This window comes from Hyperolius riggenbachi, chromosome 7 (assembly GCF_040937935.1).
Source record: "Hyperolius riggenbachi isolate aHypRig1 chromosome 7, aHypRig1.pri, whole genome shotgun sequence".
NCBI classification, from domain to species: Eukaryota; Metazoa; Chordata; class Amphibia; order Anura; family Hyperoliidae; genus Hyperolius; species Hyperolius riggenbachi.
In genome coordinates this window covers 29,668,680-29,694,565 of record NC_090652.1, presented here as the reverse complement: position 1 = coordinate 29,694,565, position 25,886 = coordinate 29,668,680, and the positions used below count along the sequence as shown (strand labels likewise).

At 47.9% G+C, this 25,886-nt stretch overlaps 2 protein-coding genes across 2 annotated transcripts in view; one reads left to right on the top strand and one right to left on the bottom strand.

Moving 5' to 3' along the window:
- ALDOA (aldolase, fructose-bisphosphate A) overlaps nucleotides 1-25,886 on the bottom strand; it is a 445,177-nt gene that overhangs the window by 174,413 nt on the left and 244,878 nt on the right. The window lies entirely within an intron of this gene.
- TLCD3B (TLC domain containing 3B) overlaps nucleotides 1-25,886 on the top strand; it is a 63,942-nt gene that overhangs the window by 35,668 nt on the left and 2,388 nt on the right. Inside the window, exons 2-4 of the mRNA XM_068246554.1 lie at nucleotides 10,381-10,464; nucleotides 22,722-22,926; nucleotides 25,219-25,314. Coding sequence (XP_068102655.1) covers nucleotides 10,381-10,464; nucleotides 22,722-22,926; nucleotides 25,219-25,314 — 385 coding nt within the window. The remainder of the gene's footprint in view (nucleotides 1-10,380; nucleotides 10,465-22,721; nucleotides 22,927-25,218; nucleotides 25,315-25,886) is intronic.

Below are 25,886 nucleotides of genomic sequence, written 5' to 3'. Positions count from 1 at the left end.
GTAGCGGGGGGTTTGCCGCTTGAAGTATTTTCCTTTCTATTCTTAAGCTCTTTTTCGCAGCTCTGAGGACATCTGAATAGGTAATTCCTTCCAAATTATGTGAGTCACCTCTGGTTTTTTCACATATTTTTTTTCCTGAGAAGCAATAGGGTCCTTATTTATATGAATAGGTCAAAAACAAATCAGCTGGGTAAGAGGTATTAGCCTGGCTGCTGTTCCTGACTCGCCTACTTGCTCCAGCAATATTTGGCATTCAAGGACCAATCCAGCTAAAAAAGTAAGCAGTTAAAACCCTGACAGAACAGACTATTCCATCTCCTCATGGGTGATCCTCAGGGTTTTCTTTGTTTTCAAAAGCATTTCCTGAATGGCAGTTGCTAAGTCTAACTGACAAAATGGTGTTAAGCGAGTAGGGAGGCTGGCTGGTATATTACTATTTTTTGGCAGTTGCCGTTCAGGGAATACTTTTGAAAACAAATAAAACCCAGAGAATACCCCATGAGGATCTGTCACTTCTGCCAGATATTAACTGCTTACTTTTTTTTTTTTTGCTAAAGTGTTTCTTACAGGACCAAACTATCTTTCTTGTGTATCTTTAAGGGACATATATGTTATTTAGCTTAAGAAATAGGGTTAGTGCTAAAACGCCGCATTCCCATGGCAGAACAAGGGTTTTATAACCCCCAAATCCCAAAACCAGGGAGCGCTTCCTTGCAGAGGCAGAGCTTAGTGCTGTAGCTCTACCTTTACTCGCGTCGATCCCCGCTGATCGCCGCCTCTCCCCGCCCCTCTCAGTCTTCTTTCACTGAAAGGGGTGGGGAGAGGCGGGGATTAGCAGAGGATTGATGCTAATGGAGGCAGAGCTACAGAGCTAAGCTCTGCCTCCCCGGACAGCAAAATCCACGACTTGGAAATCCATGGATTTTTGCCCCAGGGATTTGGAGGTTGTAAAACCCTCATTCTGCCGCGGGAATGCGGTGTTTTAGCACTGGCCATATTAAATAACAGGTAAAATCAAGTTTTTAAAGTGGCTTTATTGTCTCTTTAACAAAAGATGTACATTTAAAATGGGTGCCACGAGAACTTGGGTGTTGGGAATAGCCGGAATAGCCGCAAGTAGAATATAGATGAATTACCAATGTTTTACTAGGGATCAGTGGGTTATTCTGATAGTAAAATATTGGTAATTTTTAACCATATTTTACTAAAACCTAACCTTATTCTCAAACAATGCTCTCCCTCTACCGACCGATGCCGAAACCCATACCTCCCAACCTTTTGAGAGAAAAAAAAGAGGGACACTTAAGCCACGCCCCTGCCACACCCCTAATCATTCCCCCATCACACCCCTAGTCACACATACCATAAAGATTTCATAGGAAAAATATGTGGTTTTATAATCCAAACCACACTGGTCCTTGCTATCCTGGTTCATTTTCCTTCATAGTAACATTTGTAAGCAAGAAATATATATTTCAAGGAAGGAAATCATGTTTAGAGTCAATTAAACATATTTTTAGTAGGAAAATACATTTATTTACTATGTTTATTTACATAGCTCTGTATATCAGTCCTGAAAAAGGGATAAATGAGGGAGAAAGAGGACAGAGGTACAGGGTTCCCAAAGAGGGACTTTCCCTCCAAAAGAGGGACAGTTGTGAGCTATGCTAAACCTAATCACCATCCTCCGACGCCTAAACCTACACCTACCAGTAACTCCCCTCCCAAAGCAAACCGCTTTCTAAAAGCCTGATCCTAACCGCCTGTCTCCGAAGATTAACTTTATTTTGTCCCTAATCACTAACCATCCAAAGACGAATCTTCACCTTATCCTGTCTCCCTTTCGCACTGGAGCCTGGCTATATACTAGCCAAAAACCGCTGCACCTGCTAAATTCCCTTCAACCAATATCTGGAGTCCGGCTATGTAATGCCGATTGCCTACAATCAAATTAGCTAAATAGTACCTATGTAGGTAGAAAAAAACAAAGTCTTGTAAAAGTAATACCTTTTAATGGCTAACTGATAAAGTAAAATGATGCAAGCTTTCTGGGATCTAGTCCCCTTCTTCAGGCATATTTCCAGATGTTAGCTGAAGTAAAACACTGGTGCAGGGAAATAGTAAACACATAGATGGCAGTTGTGCTGGTTACTATTTAGCAGTTAGATGTCAGGTGATCAGCAGGCTGGAGCCAGCAACCAGCACAACTGCCATCTACGTGTTTACTATTTACCTGCATCAGTGTTTTACTTCAGCTTACATCTGGAAATATGCCTGAAGAAGGGGACTAGATCCCAGAAAGCTTGCATTATTTAACTTTATCAGTTAGCCATTAAAAGGTATTACTTTTACAAGACTTTGTATTTTTCTACCTACATAATTTGTTTGGCTAACCCGGTACAGAAACATTTTTACTACTAAATAGTACCTGAATTCCGACATCGGTTAAATATCCTGAAAGGTGCTTGGCTATTTAATAGCCAGGCCCTGGCATCCCCACCCTATATCGGTTTTATAGCCAGAGCCCAAATTACTCTACCTTACTCTTTATAGCCAGAATAAATTACTTTACCCTAATAATTACTCTTCCTAGCCGACGCCCATTTTAACTGCTTCGTCTCGAGAGGCCATTATTGTAAATTTCTCCGCATTGCCAAGAATGATTAATCTGTTGACTGCGGTCAGGAAATCTGAATTCTTCTTCACCGCCGGTATTTTTCTAAAACTCTGAAAACATAAATATGACTTCCTTCGAGCTGCAGATCATCGTGAGGCCATTAAACACCTCCTGATCTTACGACTGTGTAATCAACTGGGTCTGATTTCTGCAATAAGTTGTTGCTTGGTTGATCCTTCCCGTACGAAGGAAATCACCGCTGGGAGACTTGGCTGAAGACTGAAGGTTGTTCTCAGTGTGAAGGTGGTATAGGCTGCATGTTGTTCTCAGTGTGGAGGTGGTATAGGCTGCATGTTGTTCTCAGTGTGGAGGTGGTATAGGCTGCAGGTTGTTCTCAGTATGAAGGTGGTACAGGCTATGGGTTGTCCTTGGTGTGGAGGTGGTGCAGGCTGTGGGTTGTCCTCAGTGTGGAGGTGGTGCAGGCTGTAGGTGGGCCTCAGTGTGGAGAAGGTGTAGGCTGTTGGTTGTCCTCCATGTGTGGTGGTGGTGCAGACTGTGGGTGGTCTTCAGTGTGGAGGTGGTTCAGGCTGCGGGTGGTACTCAGTCTGGAGGTGGTACAAGCTATGGGTTGTCCTCAGTGTGAAGAGGGTGCAGTCTGTCAGTTGTCCTCAGTGTAGAGGTGGTTCAGGCTGCGGGTTGTCCCCAGTGTGGTGGTGGTGCCATGGTGGTGTTACAGGCTGCAGGTTGTCCTCAGTGTGGAGATGGTACAGGTTATGGCTTGTCCTCGGTGTAGTGGTGGTATAGGCTGCCGGTGGTCCTTACTGTGGTGGTGGTGCAGGCTGCAGGTTGCTCTGTGTGGTGGTGGTACATGCTGCAGGTTGTCCTTAGTGTGGAGGTGGTACAGGTTATGGCTTGTCCTCGGTGTAGTGGTGGTATAGGCTGCCGGTGGTCCTTACTGTGGTGGTGGTGCAGGCTGCAGGTTGCTCTGTGTGGTGGTGGTACATGCTGCAGGTTGTCCTTAGTGTGGAGGTGGTGCAGGTTGTCCTCAGTGTGGAGGTGGTGCAGGTTATGGCTTGTCCTCGGTGTATTGGTGGTATAGGCTGCCGGTGGTCCTTACTGTGGTGGTGGTGCAGGCTGCAGGTTGCTCTGTGTGGTGGTGGTACATGCTGCAGGTTGTCCTTAGTGTGGAGGTGGTGCAGGTTGTCCTCAGTGTGGAGGTGGTGCAGGTTATGGCTTGTCCTCGGTGTATTGGTGGTATAGGCTGCCGGTGGTCCTTACTTTGGTGGTGGTGCAGGCTGCAGGTTGCTCTGTGTGGTGGTGGTACATGCTGCAGGTTGTCCTTAGTGTGGAGGTGGTGCAGGTTGTCCTCAGTGTGGAGGTGGTGCAGGTTATGGCTTGTCCTCGGTGTATTGGTGGTATAGTAGGCTGTGGGTTGCCTTCACTGTAGTGGTGTTGCAGGCTGCAGGTTGCTCTCAGTGTGGTGGTAGTACATGCTGCAGGTTGTCCTCAGTGTGGAGGTGGTAACTGCTGCAGGTTGTCCTCAGTGTGGAGGTGGTGCAGGTTGTGGGTGATCCTTAGTGTGGAGGTGGTGTAGGCTGTGGGTTGCCTTCACTGTAGTGGTGGTGCAGGCTGCAGGTTGTCCTCAGTGTGGCGGTGGTGCAGGTTGAGATGGTGTAGGCTGTAGGTTGCCTTCACTGTGGTGGTGGTACAGGCTGCAGGTTGTCCTCGGATGGTAGGGGGAGGATGGTAGTCATGATTGGGTCAGTCAGAGGTTGGCCTCAGTATGATCCTAACTGCATCAGTGGTATTCATTAAAAATGAAGTGAAAGCATTATGAACTTGCATACCACAGCGATGCTCATAAAATCATTCCTCAGCAACATCTGATACAACACAACCTCAGAAGCTTAGAAGATGTTTGGGATGCTCATGTGTACTGATGTATTTGGGATATTTTGGGCTGCTGTATAGCAAATAGCTATGATGACCAATATTACGCTGTTGGTCAAGTTTATCTTTTATGGATGAGTGGATAGGCCGCACAATGGTGTAGTGGTTAGCGCTCTCGCCTTGCAGCGATGGGTCCCCGGTTCGAATCCCAGCCAGGTCAACATCCGCAAGGAGTTTGTATGTTCTCCCCATGTCTGCGTGGGTTTCCTCTGGGCACTCCGGTTTCCTCCCACATCCCCAAAACATACAGATAAGTTAATTGGCTGCCACCTAAATTGACCCTAGACTAGGATCAATGCACTACATTGCACTAGATTGTGAGCTCCTCTGGGGGACAGTTAGTGACAAGACAATATACTCTGTACAGCGCTGTGCAATATGTCGGCGCTATATAAATACTTAAAATAAATAAATAAATAGGCTGTATCCTCAGAGATGTCACAGGCTGTATACTCAGTCACTGGTCTCTTGTGAATAGATAGGCTGTTGTAATAGATAGCGGAGATGCCGCCGCAGCGGTGAGTGGCATGGTGGCTGTGTCCGTGTCTCAGCCGGCGGCCTTCGCCGTGCAGTTACATGGTGGAGTTTTGCCTGGTCCTTCAGTTGCACATAGACTGAGGGCTACGCGCGCGCTCCATTCGACAGGACCTTTATGCGAATAGAAGGGGAGTCAGCTGATTGGCCGGTCAGCTGACTCCAGCAGTGCTCCTGATTGGCTGAGTGACTGGGGCGGCGCTGTGCTGCGCTCTCAGTATATATAGGACCTGCCTGTCAGTAGCTTCTCTGCTGTTGCAAATGCTACGTGTTAGTACTCAGACCTTAGTCAGATCCCAAAGTGTGCTAGAACCAGCAGGAGCTGGGGATCCACACTTAGTCAGATTCTGTTGATAGCTAAAGTACTAATTGAATTGTATTATTTGTTATGACCTTCTGCTTGCCTTGACTACTCTTCTGCTGATTCTGTGCTTCTGCCTATCTGATCCTGTTGCCGACTCAGCCTGAACACTACTCTGATTCAAGCCTTCTGTCTTTGTACCGTATCTGTCCGTTTGTTGCCGAATCTGCTTGTCTGACTCTCCTGCCCTCACCAGTGAGCCTAGTCCCTGGTGAGGGATTCTCTGTACAGCTTTATCACCTGCTCCTCAGGTGACCAGTAGTTGCAGTACAGTCTTAATCACCTGCTCCTCAGGTGACTAGTAACTACAGTACTGTCCTCATCACCTGCTCCTCAGGTGATTAGGAGCTGCAGTACAGTCTTGATCTCCTGCCCCTCAGGTGATCACCTGCTGCAGTACAGTCTGAATTACCCGCTCCACGGGTGATCAGTATACGTTGTCTTACTGTGCACCACCCGCTCCTCGGGTGAAGTGATTACTAGTTCATCTGCATCTCCAGCTTGCTGGAGTGCTGATCCCTGTGTTCTATAGAGATATCTCCCTCTACCAGCTTCTCTGGGGGAAGTTGGTATCTCTATCTGTATTACTGTTGCACCAAACACCTATCTTTACATCTGGTTGTCCTGTGTCTCGCTATACTCGCATTATTGGTGATTCTGCAGATCACCATATAATCAGCTATAGTATCTGTATTATTGGTGATACTGCAGATCACCAATAATCAGAAAATCTGTTCTTGCTGACACCGATCATTACAGCTGTAGTCGTAGTGATGTCACTGGTCTGTAGTTAATGGATAGGCTGTATTCTCAGTGATGTCACTGGTCTGTAGTGAGCGGATAGGCTGTAGTCTCAGTGATGTCACTGGTCTCTAGTGAATGGATAGGCTGTAGTCGTAGTGATGTCACTGGTCTGTAGTGAGCGGATAGGCTGTATCCTCAGTGATGTCACTGGTCTGTAGTGAGCATATAGGCTGTAGTCTCAGTGATGTCACTGGTCTGTGGTGAGCGGAAAGGCTGTATCCTCAGTGATGTCACTGGTCTGTAGTGTGCGGATAGGCTGTATCCTCAGTGATGTCACTGGTCTGTAGTGAGCATATAGGCTGTAGTCTCAGTGATGTCACTGGTCTGTGGTGAGCGGATAGGCTGTATCCTCAGTGATGTCACTGGTCTGTAGTGTGCGGATAGGCTGTATCCTCAGTGATGTCACTGGTCTGTAGTGTGCGGATAGGCTGTATCCTCAGTGATGTCACTGGTCTGTAGTGAGCGGATGGGCTGTATCCTCAGTGATGTCACTGGCCTGTAGTGAGCGGATGGGCTGTATCCTCAGTGATGTCACTGGTCTGTGGTGAGCGGATGGGCTGTATCCTCAGTGATGTCACTGGTCTGTGGTGAGCGGATAGGCTGTATCCTCAGTGATGTCACTGGTCTGTAGTGAGCGGACAGGCTGTATCCTCAGTGATGTCACTGGTCTGTAGTGAGCATATAGGCTGTAGTCTCAGTGATGTCACTGGTCTGTGGTGAGCGGATAGGCTGTATCCTCAGTGATGTCACTGGTCTGTAGTGAGCGGATAGGCTGTAGTCTCAGTGATGTCACTGGTCTGTAGTGAGCGGATAGGCTGTAGTCTCAGTGATGTCACTGGTCTGTGGTGAGCGGATAGGCTGTAGTCTCAGTGATGTCACTGGTCTGTGGTGAGCGGATAGGCTGTATCCTCAGTGATGTCACTGGTCTGTAGTGAGCGGATAGGCTGTAGTCTCAGTGATGTCACTGGTCTGTAGTGTGCGGATAGGCTGTATCCTCAGTGATATCACTGGTCTGTAGTGTGCGGATAGGCTGTATCCTCAGTGATGTCACTGGTCTGTGGTGAGCGGATAGGCTGTATCCTCAGTGATGTCACTGGTCTGTAGTGAGCGGATAGGCTGTAGTCTCAGTGATGTCACTGGTCTGTGGTGAGCGGATGGGCTGTATCCTCAGTGATGTCACTGGTCTGTGGTGTGCGGATAGGCTGTAGTCTCAGTGATGTCACTGGTCTGTAGTGTGCGGATAGGCTGTATCCTCAGTGATGTCACTGGTCTGTAGTGAGCGGATAGGCTGTAGTCTCAGTGATGTCACTGGTCTGTGGTGAGCGGATAGGCTGTATCCTCAGTGATGTCACTGGTCTGTAGTGTGCGGATAGGCTGTATCCTCAGTGATGTCACTGGTCTGTAGTGTGCGGATAGGCTGTATCCTCAGTGATGTCACTGGTCTGTAGTGAGCGGATAGGCTGTAGTCTCAGTGATGTCACTGGTCTGTAGTGTGCGGATAGGCTGTAGTCTCAGTGATGTCACTGGTCTGTGGTGAGTGGATAGGCTGTAGTCTCAGTGATGTCACTGGTCTGTAGTGTGCGGATAGGCTGTATCCTCAGTGATGTCACTGGTTTGTGGCATAGTAAACTGTACTGCTGGAGTAATATAACATGTGGTGGGTACAGCCTGCCTCACTGGACAGAAGTGTGTCACACAGTGCAGGGAAGTCATCACACCACACAGACATATAAGAGGCTAAAACTCGTGTAATCCCCAGAGCAGGCAGCAGACGCTGATCCACTTCCCAAGGATTAGACTCCAATACAGACACAACGTGTCACCTAGAAATGTCATCCTGGCTCCTCTCTCCATGTGCCGCAGAGCCTACCACCACATATACCACATGCAGGAATCACAACCCCCCCACCACATGCAGGAATCACAACCCCCCACCACATGTGCAGGAATCACACCCCCCCCCCACCACCACATGCAGGAATCACAACCCCCCCCCCCCCACCACCACATGCAGGAATCACAACCCCCCACCACATGCAGGAATCACAACCCCCCCACCACATGCAGGAATCACAACCCCCCACCACATGTGCAGGAATCACAACCCCCCACCACATGTGCAGGAATCACAACCACCCCACCACATGCAGGAATCACAAGCGCCCCCCCCACCACCACATGCAGGAATCACAACCCCCCACCACATGTGCAGGGAATCACAACCCCCCACCACATGCAGGAATCACCCCCCCACCCCCCCAACATATGCAGGAATCACGAGCCCCCCAACACATGCAGGAATCACAACCCCCCACCACATGCAGGAATCACAACCCCCCACCACATGCAGGAATCACAAGCCGCCACCATATGCAGGAATCGCAACCCCCCCACCACATGCAGGGATCACAACCCCCCCCCCCCCCACCACATGCAGGAATCACCCCCACCCCCCCCAACAAATGCAGGAATCACGAGCCCCCCCAACAACATGCAGAAATCACCCCCCCCCCACCCCCCCCAACCACATGCAGGAATCACAACCCCCCAACACATGCAGGAATCACAACCCCCCCACCACATGCAGGAATCACAAGCCGCCACCATATGCAGGAATCACAACCCCTCCCACCACATGCAGGAATCACAAGCCTCCACCACATGCAGGAATCACAAGCCTCCACCACATGCAAGAACCCCACGAGCCCCAACCACATGCAGGAATCACAAGCGGCCACCATACTGCAGGAATCACAACCCCCCCAACACATACAGGAATCACGAGCCCCCCACCACATGCAGGAATCACAAGCCGCCACCATATGCAGGAATCACAACCCTCCCACCACATGCAGGAATCACAAGCCTCCACCATATGCAGGAATCACGAGCCCCCCACCACATGCAGGATTCACAACCCCCCACTACTGTATAGACTGTATGTACTGCATTATACTGTTAGCAGATGTGTGTCACTATAAACTGACCATTGTACTTTTTCTTCCCCCCTCCCAACATTTTCTGACTTTCTCTTTCCTCGTCTGGCTCTCATCCCCCCCCCCCCACCACCACCTTTTCACCATCTATTACACCTTTTCATTCTATCTGTCTTTCTCTATCTCACCTCATCTCCCCCTCATTGCTTTCTTCTACCTCTCTCTGTATCTCATCCCCCAATACCATCTCCTCTCTTTCCCTGTCTCTCCCTACCTCTCATCTCCTTCCCTCATTTGCTTTCTTACTCTGTCTCTCTCTACCTACCTTTCTTCTACCTCACAATCTCACCTCACCCCCCTCCCCCTTGCTTTCTCTCTCTGTCCCTCTCTACCTCTCTCTCTATCTCACCCCCAACCCCCCTGCCCCCCTACTCCCAATATGCTTTCTTCCTCTGTCTCTCTCCTACCTCCCTTTCTTCTACCTCTCTACCTTCTACCTCTCTCTCTATTTTGCCTCTTGTCTTCCCCACAATTACTTAATTCCTCCATCCAATTCTGTCCATCTCTACCTCCCTTTCTTCTGCTCCCCCCGTCTCTCTCTCTCTCTCTATTTTGCCTCTTATCTCCCCTCATTTGCTTTCTTCCTCTGTCCCTCTCTACCTCTCTTTCTTCTATCTACCTTTCTTCTACCTCTCTCTCTCTCACATCGCTACCACCCCCCTCCCACCCAATTTGCTTTCTTTCTCTGTCTCTCTCTACCTACCTTTCTTCTACCTCTCTCTGTCTCACCTCATCTCCCCCTCATTTGCTTTCTTTCTTTCTCTGTCTCTCTTTACCTCTCTTTCTTCTACCTCTCTATCTCACCTAATCCCCCCTCCCCCCCATTTTGCTTTCTTCCTCTTTCCCCCTCTTACTTCCCTTTCTTCTACCTCTCTCTCTCTATCTCACCTTGTCTCCTCCTCATTTGATTTCTTCCTCTGTCTCTTTATACTCCCTTTCTTCTACCTATCTCTATCTCATCTCCCCCTTGTTTGCTTTCTTACTCTGTCTCTGCTCTTTTTTCTTCTCCTCACTCGCTTTCTCTCTCTCTATCACCCTGTCTCCTCTCTGTCTGTCTCTCTGCTCTCCTCTTTTCTCTGTCTCCGCTCTCTTCTTCCCCTTTCTCTGTCTCCCTACAGGCTGGTCTCCTCTATACAAGCGGTTTTGGCATCGACAGCGCGGTACCTAGTGGCATCGAGCTGCAAGGATGTCATTGAGGACCAGTAAGTGTGACCTGGTGGCAGACGCAGATGGGGGGGGGGGGGGGGGGGGGGGAGGGTGAAGCTGGCAGGGGTGCAGAGCAGTTCATAGGCTGCCTGCGAGCCAAACGAACATAAGGATTCATTAAATATGCATATAATCTGATGTACTCTGAGCCAGAGAGGTGTGTGCAAGGAAAGGAAAGCAGCCACATGGAGTCTGGGGAATAATGGTATAACACAGCCGAGTGTGGGGCTTAACGTGCAACACCGAAACCCAGCCGTGGACAGGCCTCTTCACCGTGCTAAAGAGAACCTGTCATTGGCGTACATTAGCAGCCTACTAAAGTGCACCTGGCATAAGGTTCTCCTGTTGAGGGGGGACCTGCTGAGCGCTTCAGCATAGAAGGGAGTCACATGACCAGATGAAAAACCACTAGTAACCCTGAGGGGAAGGGGCGGGACCTCAGTAAGCAGTAGATGATTTAATAGTTATTTTCAGAAATGTCATAATGCACAGGTGATCCCAATTATATCTGTCTGGGCATTGCCTGTTATTTGTAAAAAAAAAAACATATTTATAATTTGTGGCACATATACGGCTATGCGAGGCAATCCATTCCTCATTCTGGTAAAAGAAATGACACGTTTATCTTAGAAGACAGATGTAACCCATAAAATCAAAAAAAGATAGATATTCATCTAAGACAGGTTTGTCAAACTCAAATACAAAGTGGGCCCTAACTGAACATTGGGACCAAGTCGAGGGCCAAACTAAATGTCTAGTGGACACCTTATAAATTTCCCTGGTATCTAATTTCCCCCTCCAACTCCTATACAGTTTCCTGGGGTCTAGTGGTCCTCCTCCCTCCCCTATACAGTTCCCTGGAGTCTAGTGGCTCCCACCCTCCCGTATACAGTTTCCTGGGGTCTAGTGGTCCTCCTCCCTCACCTATACAGTTTCCTGGTGTCTAGTGACCCCCCTCCCTCCCATATACAGTTCCCTGGTGTCTAGTGACCCCTCCCTCCCCTATACAGTTCCCTGGTGTCAAGTGACCCCCTCCCTCCCCTATACAGTTCCCTGGTGTCTAGTGACCCCCTCCCTCCCCTATACAGTTCCTGGTGTCAAGTGACCCCTCCCTCCCCTATACAGTTCCCTGGTGTCTAGTGACCCCCTCCCTCTCCTATACAGTTCCCTGGTGTCTAGTGGACCCCTCCCTCCCCTATACAGTTCCCTGGTGTCTAGTGGTCCTCCTCCCTCCCCTATACAGTTCCCTGGAGTCTAGTGGCTCCCACCCTCCCGTATACAGTGTCCTGGTGTCTAGTGGTCCTCCTCCCTCCCCTATACAGTTTCCTGGTGTCTAGTGACCCCCTCCCTCCCCTATACAGTTCCCTGGTGTCTAGCGGTCCTCCTCCCTCCCCTATACAGATCCTGGTGTCTAGTGGTCCTCCTCCCTCCCCTATACAGATCCCTGGTGTCTAGTGACCCCCCTCCCTCCCCTATACAGTTCCCTGGTGTCTAGTGGTCCTCCTCCCTCCCCTATACAGTTCCCTGGAGTCTAGTGGCTCCCACCCTCCCGTATACAGTTTCCTGGGGTCTAGTGGTCCTCCTCCCTCCCCTATACAGTTTCCTGGTGTCTAGTGACCCCCTCCCTCCCCTATACAGTTCCCTAGTGTCTAGTGACCCCCCTCCCTCCCCCTATACAGTTCCCCTGGTGTCTAGTGACCCCCCTCCCTCCCCCTATACAGTTCCCTGGTGTCTAGTGACCCCCCTCCTCCTCCCCTATACAGTTCCCTGGTGTCTAGCGGTCCTCCTCCCTCCCCTATACAGTTTCCTGGTGTCTAGTGACCCCTCCCTCCCCCTATACAGTTCCCTGGTGTCTAGTGACCCCCTCCCTCCCCTATACAGTTCCCTGGTGTCTAGTGACCCCTCCCTCCCTTATACGGTTCCCTGGTGTCAAGTGACCCCCATCCCTCCCCTATACAGTTCCCTGGTGTCTAGTGACCCCCCTCCCTCCCCTATACAGTTCCCTGGTGTCTAGTGGTCCTCCTCCCTCCCCTATACAGTTTCCTGGTGTCTAGTGACCCCCTCCCTCCCCTATACTGTTCCCTGGTGTCTAGCGGTCCTCCTCCCTCCCCTATACAGATCCCTGGTGTCTAGTGGTCCTCCTCCCTCCCCTATACAGATCCCTGGTGTCTAGTGACCCCCTCCCTCCCCCTATACAGTTCCCTGGTGTCTAGTGGTCCTCCTCCCTCCCCTATACAGTTCCCTGGAGTCTAGTGGCTCCCCACCCTCCCGTATACAGTTTCCTGGTGTCTAGTGGTCCTCCTCCCTCCCCTATACAGTTCCCTGGTGTCTAGTGACCCCCTCCCTCCCTCCCCTATACAGTTCCCTGGTGTCTAGTGACCCCCTCCCTCACCTATACAGTTCCCTGGTGTCAAGTGACCCCCCCTCCCTCTCTCTATACAGTTCCCTGGTGTCTAGTGACCCCCTCCCTCCCCTATACAGTTCCCTGGTGTCTAGTGGTCCTCCTCCTCCCCTATACAGTTCCCTGGTGTCTAGTGACCCCCCCTCCCTCCCCTATACAGTTCCCTGGTGTCTAGTGGTCCTCCTCCCTCCCCTATACAGTTCCCTGGTATCTAGTGACCCCCTCCCTCCCCCTATACAGTTCCCTGGTGTCTAGTGACCCCCTCCCTCCCCTATACAGTTCCCTGGTGTTTAGTGCTTTCCTCCTACCTTCCCCACAAGGCTTCCCTGGTCATCTAGGGCTTCACGTCCAATATAGTTTCCCTGGTGGTCTAGAGTGGGCCCAAACGTAATGGAAGGTGGGCAAACCCCCTTGGAGGCCAAATTGAATGGCTCTGAGGGTCAGATTTGGCCCGCAGGCTGAAGTTTCACACGTATGATCTAAGAGGAACAACGGATCCCTTAGACCGTTGCAGTGAAGCCTGGTACATACATCCAATTTTGATTGGCCAATTTTACCACCTCCAGATAGTATGAGAGCTTTCCTACACAATCTGTTCATAGCATTCAAAATCTTTTTGCCCTCAAACTACATGAAGGTGGGAAAATTGAGCAGGGGTTGGCCAATCAAAATTGGATGTGTGTTAAACGCTTTATACTATGTACACATGATGCAATTTGCTGACAGATTTACTATCAGATCGACTATTTCCAACATGTCCAATCTGATTTCCGATCAATTTTCCAATCGAATCATCCGAAATTGACTGGAAATCAGATTCAACATGTTAGAAATAGTCGATCTGACAGTAAATCTGTCAGAAAATTGCATCGTGGTGTACGTAGAATTAGGCCCTGGTTCCCCTACTGCGCTTTCAGCAGGTGATTCCAAAAGCACTATGTTAATGAAAACCAGTGTAGCTGATTCCTCAATAGCGATTTCCCAAAATCTCAATCACTTTTGAAAGGTTGTGTATCAATAGAAAGTATAGGATGCTGCAAAATTGATTTTCAAGCGCGGCACAAAACAATTTTGCAGAGCTTTTACTACTCAAAACCACTTGCTGTACCCATAAAGCCTTTCAATATTGGAAATCGCAATAGCTATACAAATTACTAGCGCAAAATTCAAAAAAAGTTTCAAAATCACCAGAAATCGCTCTGGAAAACGCTGAAAAAAAGCATTTAAAGGGATTCAGAGCTCAGGAAAATAAAAAGATTTATACATACCTGCCTCCAGCCCCATGCGCTCCGATCGCTCCCACATCGCCGTCCTCAGTCTTCTGCAGCGCCGGTACCGGGTCTCCGCACTCGCAGCCAGTCTACGCAGGAGAAGTGCGCTCTTTGCGTATCTCTCCAGCAGCTGCATGTAGAGGGCGCACTCCTCTTACGTCAGACTGGCTCCGACTGACAGAAGTGCGGGGACCCGGTACCGCTGCAGAAGACTGAGGACGGCGGCGTGCGAGAGATCGGAGCGTATGGGACTGGAGGAAGCCCCTGGTATGTATAGATCTTATTTTCCTGAGCTCTGAGTCCCTTTAAACAATATCAATTTGTGATTTCTAGTGGGCCCAGCCCTATGAGTTAATAGATGTTGGATTCAGCTTCATAAGAGCCATATCTGAGCTCCTCTGAGAACAGTCAGTGACATGACTATGTACTCTGTAATGTGCTGCAGAAGATGTCAGTGCTATATAAATGCATAATAATAATATGGTAGAACTTTAGACTATGACTATGGTAGGAATTGGATAATGAGCTCCTCTGAGGACAGTCAGTGGCATAACTATGTACTCTGTAATGTGCTGTAGAAGATGTCAGTGCTGTATAAATACATAATAATAACATGGTAGGACATTAGACTATGACTATGGTAGGATTACATTGTGAGGTCCTCTGAGGACAGTCAATGACATGACTATGTACTCTGTAAAGTGCTGCAGGAGATGTCAGTGCTGTGTAAATACATAATAATAATATGGTAGGACATTAGACCATGACTATGGTAGGATTAGATTATGAGCTCCTCTGAGGACAGTTAGTGACATGACTATGTACTCTGTAAAGTGCTGCAGAAGATGTCACTGTTATATAAATACTGTACATAATAATAATAATAATATGGTAGGACATTAGACTATGACTATGGTAGGATTAGATTGTAAGCTTCTCTGAGGACAGTTAGTGACATGACTATGTACTCTGTAATGTGCTGCAGAAGATGTCACTGCTATATAATAATGATAATCTGTTAATTTACGTCCTCTAAAATCTGTACGTAGACATTTGTATGTGTGAGCTGCTGAGTGGCAGCAATGTGATTTATTTAATTTCCTCTGTAAAGAGCTACAGAGAATGTCCTGTCAATATTATAATCATCATTATATAATAAAATAGCTTGCATAGCGATAATGTATGTTTATGTTTGTAACAGAATTGACCTGCACTGTGACGATAGTGGGACTGTTCAGCGGCAGCATGTCCCGGTGCTGTTTATGTTCTCTCATTGTGGTTTTCGACATTTGTCTATTCAGTCTGCATCCATCACCTGCTCTCCCCCTCCTGCGCCGCCAGCGCGTCTGTTCGTGATGGGCGAGGGGCTGAAACGAGTTTGCATAACATACGTGTATGGTCACCACTGAGCTGCAATTACCACTTTGCATAGCTTGTTTATATAGCGAGTACTGAGCAGGCATTCACAAATACGCCAACCTGTGTTTGCATGGAAGAGTTCAGGAAGAGTTCTGCAGAGACCTGTATCAAACTACTGCAGGGAGGAGAGGAGACACAAACTACTGCAGGGAGGGGCGGAGACACAAACTACTGCAGGGAGGGGAGGAGGCACAAACTATTGCAGGGAGGGGAGGAGACACAATCTACTGCAGGGAGGGGAGGAGACACAAACTACTGCAGGGAGAGCTCAGCATTGTAGGAGGGGAGGAGACACAAACTACTGCAGGGAGGGGAGGAGACACAAACTACTGCAGGGAGGGGAGGAGACACAAATTACTGCAGGGAGGGGAGGAGACACAAACTACTGCAGGGAGGGGAGGAGACACAAACTACTGCAGGGAGAGCTCAGCATTGTAGGAGGGGAGGAGACACAAACTACTGCAGGGAGGGGAGGAGACACAAACTACTGCAGAGAGGGGAGGAGACACAAACTACTGCAGGGAGAGCTCAGCATTGTAGGAGGGGAGAAGACACAAAATACTACAGGGAGGGGAGGAGACACAAACTACTGCAGGGAGGGGAGGAGACACAAACTACTGCAGGGAGGGGAGGAGACACAAACTACTGCAGGGAGAGCTCAGCATTGTAGGAGGGGAGGAAACAAAATACTGCAGGGAGGGGAGGAGACACAAACTACTGCAGGGAGGAGAGGAGATGCAAACTACTGCAGGGAGAGCTCAGCATTGTGGGAGGGGAGGAGACACAAACTACTGCAGGGAGAGCTCAGCATTGTGGGCGGGGAGGAGACACAAACTACAGCAAGGATGGGAGGAGACACAAACTACTGCAGGGAAGGGAGGAGACACGAACTACTGTAGGGAGGGGAGGAGACACAAACTACTGCAGGGAGGGGAGGAGACACAAACTACTGCAGGTATAGCTCAGCATTGTGGGAGGGGTGGAGACACACACTACTGTAGGGACATCTCACCATTGTGGGAGGGGAGGAGACACAACTACTGCAGGGAGATCTCACCATTGTGGGAGGGGAGGAGGGGACACAAACTACTGCAGGGAGATCTCACCATTCTGGGTGGGGAGCAGACAAAAACTACTGCAGGGAGATCTCACCATTGTTGGAGGGGAGAAGACACAAACTACTGCAGGAATAGCTCAGCATTGTGGGAGGGGTGGAGACACAGACTACTGTAGGGACATCTCACCATTGAGGGACAGGAGGAGACACAACTACTGCAGGGAGATATCACCATTGTGGGGGGGAGACACTACTGCAGGGAGATCTCACCATTGTTGTGTGTGTGTGTACGGGGGGGGTGACAAAACTACTGCAGGGAGATCTCACCATTGTGGGAGGGGGGGAGACACTACTGCAGGGAGATCTCACCATTGTTGTGTGTGCGTGGGGGGGGGGGGGGTGACACAACTACTGCAGGGAGATCTCACCATTGTGGGAGGGGGGGGGGGGAGACACTACTGCAGGGAGATCTCACCATTGTTGTAGAGGGGGGGGGGGGGTGACACAACTACTGCAGGGAGATCTCACCATTGTTGTAGGGAGGGTGACACAAACTACTGCAAGGAGATCTCACCATTGTGGGAGGGGGGGAGACACAAATACTGCAGGGAGATCTCACCATTGTGAGGAGGGGGGGGGGGGGGGACACAAACTACTGCAGGGAGATCTCACCATTGTAGGAGGGGAGGAGACACAAACTACTGCAGGGAGATCTCACCATTGTAGGAGGGGAGGAGACACAAACTACTGCAGGGAGGTCTCACCAGTGTGGGAGGGGAGGAGACACAAACTACTGCAGGGAGATCTCACCCTTGTGGGAGGGGAGGAGACACAAACTACTGCATGGAGATCTCACCATTGGGGGAGGGGAGGAGGCCGGGAGGGGTGAAGGATGTTGGGCGAGAGCCTTGGTCCTGGCGGGTTGCTTGAGAAGAAGCCAGTGACACTGGGGACACACATTATAGGTTTCTGACTGCAAAGATCAGGGACAATCATCTGCTTAGCACAGGCCCATGCCTCGCTTGTTTATAAGACCACTATCACAAAAAGTTTAAAATACATGTAAACATATACAAATAAGAAGTATGTTTCTTCCAGAGTAAAATGAGCCATAAATTACTTTTCTCCTATGTTGCCGTCACTTACAGTAAGTAGTAGAAATCTGACAGAACTTTTAGACTAGTCCATCTTCTCATGGAGGATTCTCAGCATGGCTTTTATTCTTTATAAAGACACTGCCTGGCAGGATTTATACAAGAAAAGGATTTATACAAAGATGCTGGCCAGGCTCCCTGCACACTGATTTGGCAGTTGGACGGAGCAACTGACATTCATTTTTGAAAATAAAGAATACCATGAGAATCCCCCATGAGGAGTTGCACTAGTCCAAAACCTGTTGGTTCTGTCAGATTTCTACTACCTACTGTAAGTGACAGGAAAATAGGAGAAAAGTAATTCATGGCTCATTTTACTCTGGAGGAAACACACTTCTTATTTGTATGTGATTACATGTATTTTATATTTCATGATTTTTGCAATAGTGGTCCTTTAAATGCATAATCAGGTAGCATAAGTGACCTTTATGCTTCGCGTGAGGCAGCTGCATTGCCTGGGCTGCCGTCACTGGATGGTATTTCTGGAACATGCGCTGCCTGACATTATATTATCCTCCATCCTTCCTCACACTGCGACAGAATCCTCACCTACGCCAAGCAGAGCGCTTCCAGGAGCTACTGAGCCCCCCTGTGGCCAAAGCACAGCACGCCACGCTGTGAGTACTGCAGCTTCACCTGCTTTCACGTCTCTGGGTACAGTGCAGAGTACCCGGGCAAATCACAGTACAGACGGCCACAACCACAAAGGAACAAAAACGCCCCCTTCCCCTCCACCCCTCGGGACGTAACATTGATTCTCTTTACTACAAATTGCAGCAGCAAATCCACTTGTCGTTTTCTTTGTCTTTTAAGTCTGGATGGTGCACCCTGCTAATGTCATATCTCCTGATGTTCTCACTTTAGGGGTGAATCCCCCCATACCATTTTCTCAATGCTGGGACACACTTTCCAACGGGCATTTTCCCTGGACAATTTTCCACAATCAGTGTGCATTTTAATGCATGCATACTCCCCACCATAGACAGACGGTTCTTACCGGCAGTATATGGGTTTGACACAGGATTTGCAGTTCTATACAGCAGCCAGTGGCATAGCTAAGGAGCTGTGGGCCCCGATGCAAGTTTTACAATGCCCCCCCAAGCACTCTATACATAACAATTTATACAGCACACCAAAACCTGCCAATGGCAACCACAGTGTCAGAGGTGCAAGAAGGGAATGGGGAACAGTTTGTTAATGATTACCACTATTCAAAGTATCTATAGAAGTGATTATTATGAGCACAGGACCAATAGAGAGCTAATACTGTAGTTGAGGGAGGGCCCCTCTGGCCCAAGGGCCCCGATGCGGTCGCTACCTCTGCACCCCCTATTGCTACGCCCCTGACAGCAGCGAATAATTTTATTAAAGGACAATTGTAGTGATAGGGATATGGAGGCTGCCATATTCATCCTTTTAAACAATACCAGTTGCCGGGCAGTCCTGTTGATTTATTTGGCTGCAGTAGTGTCTAAATAACACCAGAAACAAGCATGCAGCTAATCTTGTCAAATCTGACAATAGTATCAGAAACACCTGATCTGCTGCATGCTTGTTCAGGGTCTATGGCTAAGGGCCTGTTTCCACTATCGCGATCTCGCATGCGCATCCCGCATGCGAATTCACATGGGCAATACATGTGGATGGGATTTTTTCCACCTGTCAGGATTTCTGAGCGTTTTACTGTGCAGAAAAAATCTGCACGGCAGAGCCATCAGAATTCGCATACCGCATACCGCTATGCGAATCGCATACAATGTATTTAATAGGAAATTCGCATGCGGTTTTGGTATGCGAATTTTCATGCGAATTCGCATACGATTTCGCATAGAAACAATGAAAAAGCACACAGGCACTGCCATGGTTAAATTCGCATACATAGTCATCCATGCGAAATCGTATGCGAATTCGCATGAAAATTCGTATACAACCGCATGTGAAATTCGCTTCCGCATGCACATTTTTTCCGTGGCGATTCCCACCGCACAAGTGGAAACGGGCCCTAAAAGTATTAGAGGCAGAGGATCTGCAGGGCTGCCAGGCAACTGGTATTGCTTAAAAGGAAATAAACATGGCAGCCTTCATATACTTCTCACTACAGTTGTCCTTTAACCACTTTACCTTGAAGGGTTTTTCCCCTAAAAAAAGAGCAATTTTCACCTGTCAGTGCTCCTTCCATTCATTCGCCTATAACTTTATTACTACTAATCACAACGAAACAATCTATATTGGGAGGGGGGGGGGGGGTACTTTTTGCTAAGAATTATTTTATTCTAAAAGTGTTTTAACAGGAAAAATAAAAAAAAATTGAAATAATTCATTATTTCTCAGTTTTCGGCCAATATAGTTTTAAAATAATACATGCTAACATCATTCTAAAATCAATGATCTCTGTGGGTGTCGTGCGTCCGTCAATATAATTTAATGAATTTTTCTTATATGATGTTACGCGATACCCAAAAAACAGTTCAGCGCTCAAAATTGTTTGCGAAAAATCATCTGGTGGTTATGGGCCTTTAGCCTGGTGAACTGCGGTTGGCTATGAGTAAGGACTGACGTCCGAAATATGTCAGCCTTGATGCCTGCTGTTGGTGTTGTTGGACACGTCCATTAATAAAGTTGTTGTGCTGACAAGTGCGGACCACCGTTTCTTTTTTGATGATTGTGGACTTGCTGCCCAGGTCCAGCACTGCAGCAAATTTGTGGAGTAGAGCGGTGTTCACCAGTTACACTACGGGCCCCCCTAAGCACTCTATACATAACAATTGATACGGCGCACCAAAACCTGCCAGTGGCAACTACAGTGTCTGAGGTGCGAGAAGGGGATGGGGAACAGTTTGGTAATGATTACCACTATTCAAAGTATCTATAGAAGTGATTATTGCCAGCACAGGGCCAATATTGAGCTAATATTTTGCTTGAGGGAGGGCCCCTCTGGCCCAAGGGCCGCGTTGCGGTCACTACCTCTGCAACCCCTATTGCTACGCCACTATACTAAACGCTGTAAATAACTATAACAGATAAGCTAAGGAAAACAGAGAGAGAAATTCCCTTTAAACAGATCAAGGCCAGAATAACTGACTGGCAGAGAGTGTAGACAGCCCTGTGTGAGGGATGGGTTAATCCACTATAGCCGTCCCTGCAAGGGTTAACAGCGCCAGGTCTTACCCCAAGGTGAAGCCCTCCCCCTTCTTATTGTAAGTATTAATATGTTTAGAAGAGATTAACACCCTCTACCCTCCCCTGTGCAGGAGCAGGCTGGACAGATGGAGATTAACCCAGAATACAGAGGAGAGATTAGCTGATCCAGGCAGCTGTTTAATTGGCGCAGTTATCAGGGTGTCACCGCCACAAGCTTGCTGCCGGGGGTCAAAGGGTCACGTGTGAGGGTGAAGAGCCTGCTGGGGGGTCGTAATACTAACATGGGGTCCCTGGGTGTGTGGCTGTCTGCAAAAGTGTGGCTCAGTGTTACACACCAGTGGGATATGGTGGGTGTGTATCTGTATAGGTACTCTTTAAAGCATTGCACCCTCACTAATGGATCAGTGATCTCTGTACAGTGCTGTGGTATATGTCAAAGCTATATAAATGTATAATAACAATAGTGTGTGATTGTGGTGAGGACATTAGAGTGTAAGCTCCTCTGGTGCAGAGACTGATGGAAATGGATCAGTGATCTCTGTACAGTATTGTGGAATATGTCAGAGCTATATAATTTATAATCATACTGTGACTGTGGTGAGGACATTAGAGTGTAAGCTCCTCTGGTGCAGAGACTGATGGAAATGGATCAGTGATCTCTGTACAGTATTGTGGAATATGTCAGAGCTATATAATTTATAATAATACTGTGACTGTGGTGAGGACATTAGAGTGTAAGCTCCTCTGGTGCAGAGACTGATGGGAATAGATCAGTGATCGCTGTACAGTGCTGTGGTATATGTCAAAGCTATATAAATGTATAATAATAGTGTGTGATTGTGGTGAGGACATTAGAGTGTAAGCTCCTCTGGTGCAGAGACTGATGGAAATGGATCAGTGATCTCTGTACAGTATTGTGGAATATGTCAGAGCTATATAATTTATAATAATACTGTGACTGTGGTGAGGACATTAGAGTGTAAGCTCCTCTGGTGCAGAGACTGGTGGGAAGGGATCAGTGATCTCTGTACAGTGCTGTGGAATATGTCAGAGCTATATAAATGTATAACAATAACAATGTGTGACTGTGGTGGGGACATTAGAGTGTAAGCTCCTCTGGTGCAGAGACTGATGGGAATAGATCAGTGATATCTGTACAGCGCTATGGAATATGTCAGAGCTATATAAATGTATAACAATAATAGTGTGTGACTGTGGTGAGGACATTAGAGTGTAAGCTCCTTTGGTGCAGAGACTGGTGGGAAGGGATCAGTGATCTCTGTACAGCGCTGTGGAATATGTCAGAGCTATATAAATGTATAATAATAATAATAGTATGTGACTGTGGTGAGGACATTGGAGTGTAAGCTCCTCTGGTGCAGAGACTGATGGGAATATATCAGTGATATCTGTACAGCGCTGTGGAATACGTCAGAGCTATATAATTTATAATAATACTGTGACTGTGGTGAGGACATTGGAGTGTAAGCTCCTCTGGTGCAGAGACTGGTGGGAATAGACCAGCGATCTCTGTACAGCGCTGTGGAAAATGTCAGAGCTATATAAATGGATAGTAATAATAGTGCGTGACTGGTAAGGACTTAGAGTGTAAGCTCCTCTGGTGCAGAGACTGATGGGAATGGATCAATGTTGTACAGCAGTTCTATGGAATAAGTCAGGGGTATAAAGGCAGCAATAATAGCATTGTGTTGATCTGTGGGTCTGCTGTGGAATATACAGTACATATATGCGCTGTTCTCCCCTCTCCAGCACACAGTAATGCTGTCATGCTGATCCTCTCTCTTCTCAGGCATTGGCTTGCTGCCACCTACACCCGCTTCGCTGTCCCCTACTTCATCTATGACATCTACGCCATGTACCTCTGCTACTGGCACAAGCACAAGGTGAAAGGCCACACAGAGGGCTGTGAGCTGTTCAAGGCGTACCTCTACAAGGAGTTCCTGATGGTCCTGCACCACGTCTTCATGGTGGCCGTCTGCTTCCCCGTGTCCGTGGTGAGTATAGCGCACTGCTCTGTGATGTCACCGCAGCCGCTGATGTCAAATAGAGATGTCACACTTGGCTAAGATTTAATGCAAAGCTTGGCAGGTACGGCCAACTCATCCCTTTAAAGTGGTCTGAAAGTCCGCATTTCTACTTTGCTCTAAAAGATTCCTCACAGCTTTAAAGCTACTATCCCAGAACATTTTTTTTTTTTAGCAGAACATCACTGAAATGCTTAAACAAATCACTTTGTCCTGCTATTCAGCTTCAAATCCACATCCAAACTGGAGATAACAGCATCTTTGTTTACATTCCAATGTTGAGACGTGTGTAACAAGTAAAAAAAAAAACTTTCTGAGAAGCTGTCTCTGCTTCCGGCACACAAACAGCTCAGAGCAGCTCATTAGACGATTTTCATATATAATAAAAAGCAGTTAGAATAAATGCAATGGCAGCTTTCAGGGCAAGAAAAACTACACTTTGGAAACTTGTAATTTGTAGACAGACAATATTTCTTATTCACAAAAGCAAATATGATAACTGTATGAATAATAAAAAGTAGTAAAACACATTTTTATTGAATGTTATGTCAGAGTTTCAGACCATGAACCTAAAGTGAGAGGTATATGGAGACTGTCATATTTATTTTCTTGTAAACAATACCAGTTGCCTGGCAGCCCTGCTGGACTATTTGGCTGCAGTGGTGTCTGAATCACATTAGAAACATGCATGCAGCTAATCTTCTTGTTGGATCTGACAATAATGTCAGAAGTCTCCTGCATGCCTAAAAACAAAAAGTTCATTTGCCAAGCTTTTATAATGCCCTCTGATATTTATACATGTTACTTAGGTCTCCTCTAAGGCGTCTTTTCTCCAGACTAAATAAGCCCAGTTTATGTAAGTGAAACCTTCCATTCCTCTAAACAAGTTTGTTGCTCGTCTCTGCACCTGCTCTAAAACTGCAATATCTTTCCTGTAATGTGGTGCCCAGAACTGAATTCCATATTCCAGATGTGGCTTTACTAGAGAGTTAAACAGGGGCAATATTATGCTAGCATCTCGAGTTTTTATTTCCCTTTTAATGCATCCGAAAATGTTATTAGCTTTAGCTGCAGCGGCTTGGCATTGAGTACGATTATTTAACTTGTTTTCGATGAGTACTCCTAAGTCCTTCTCCAAGTTTGATGTCCCCAACTGTATCCCATTTATTTTGTATGGTGCTAGACCATTGGTACGACCAAAATGCATGACTTTACATTTGTCAACATTGAATTTCATCTGCCATGTATGTGCCCATATAGCCATCCTATCCAGATCCTGTTGCAATATGACACTATCTTCCTGAGAGTTGATGATTCTGCACAATTTTGTATCATCTGCAAAAATAGCAACATTGCTCACTACTGCATCTACTAGGTCATTAATAAATACGTTGTAGAGTACTGGACCCAGAACAGACCCCTGTGGGACCCCACTGCTACGGGCCTGTTTCCATTCATAAAGTGATGCGAATGCTGCTACCTAGACGCATCACATCACATCCGCTGCTGGCCGCGTCACTTCCGCATTTCCCAATGCAGAAGTGAATTGAGGAGATGGGACGCGGGTGCAGGCAGATGCACATTCTCCGATCGCTCCGCCCAACATGCACGCAACGGAAGCTGCTCCATTGCTGTGCATGCATTTCCGGACATCGGCGGTGCGATGCGGCTATTTAGCCGCATCTCACCGCGTCTAATGGAAACAGACCCTAACAGTCATCCATTTTGAATATGATCTACTGACCATAGACTGTTTTCTGTCCATTAGCCAGTTCCTTATCTGTGCACACAGACTCTTCCCCAGTCCTTGCATGTGATGTTCCCCCTGCAAGAGTGCCCCCTGTTATGCTTCCCTATGATTAAAACCCTCCTATTGTGGTAGAGTTGCATGAGTGGGCATGGCAGGGCATGTGATACAGTTCCTGGCCATACATGACTATGGTGCCACGCGCCACTGAATGGAGGAGGAGGCAGCAGCGTAGGATTACCCTTCTTACAGCAGGATAGGTAAGTATAACCCTCACCCCATGGCATACTCCAGCGCACTTAGTGTATGGTTAGTGTGGGCTGCACTGGAGATCACCACATGCTCAATATGCTGCCTTTCAGTGGATTGTTCATCATGATGGTGGGAAACAAGTCAGGGTTGTACCATTGGGACTTATACATGGGGTAGTAGCTGAGGGTGTATAAGACTGCTGATAGCGTTATACTCCCCAGGTTTACAGTTTTACCCACGTCACATGTCTCTCTCTTTTGCAGCTCTGGAGGGAAGGAAAAGGAGACTTCTTCTTGGGCTGCATGCTGATGGCTGAAGTCAGCACCCCATTTGTTTGCCTGGGCAAAGTGCTCATCCAGGTGAGTATAGCTAAATCCCGCCCCTCATTCTACACACAATGGTTTGGTCTGGAGAGAAGGCATTATATGATATACTATACTCCCCAACCCTGTCCTCAAGGCCCACCAACAGTGCATGTTTTGTGCAAATCCACAGAGGTAGTTTAATTAGCTCTGCTGAGACACTAATTACCCCACCTGTGAATGCTTGTGGTTTTCTGCAAAACGTGTACCGTTGGTGGTACTTGAGGACAGGGTTGGGGAACTATGCCCTAAGGTCCCTTTCAAAGAGCCAGGCAGCTGACAGGTGGAGAATTCACCGCCTGTCAGCTTCTCTTCTCCACCAGCCAGGTGCTTGTTAGTACTCGGTACCATCTCAGTACAGGCAGCCTTACTGCGTGTCGACACTTGACAGGCGTGGTGTTAGAACCGCTGCAATTCGGCTGCATTTAAATTGCATTGGTGGACGGCAGACGGAAGACTGAACTGCTCAGCAAGCACACAGTTCAATCATCCGTCCGAAAGAGGCCTTAGTGGTGATCAGAACTGTCAGTTTTTGTGTCGTGGACCCATTTAGTTCCACAAAGGGGTAG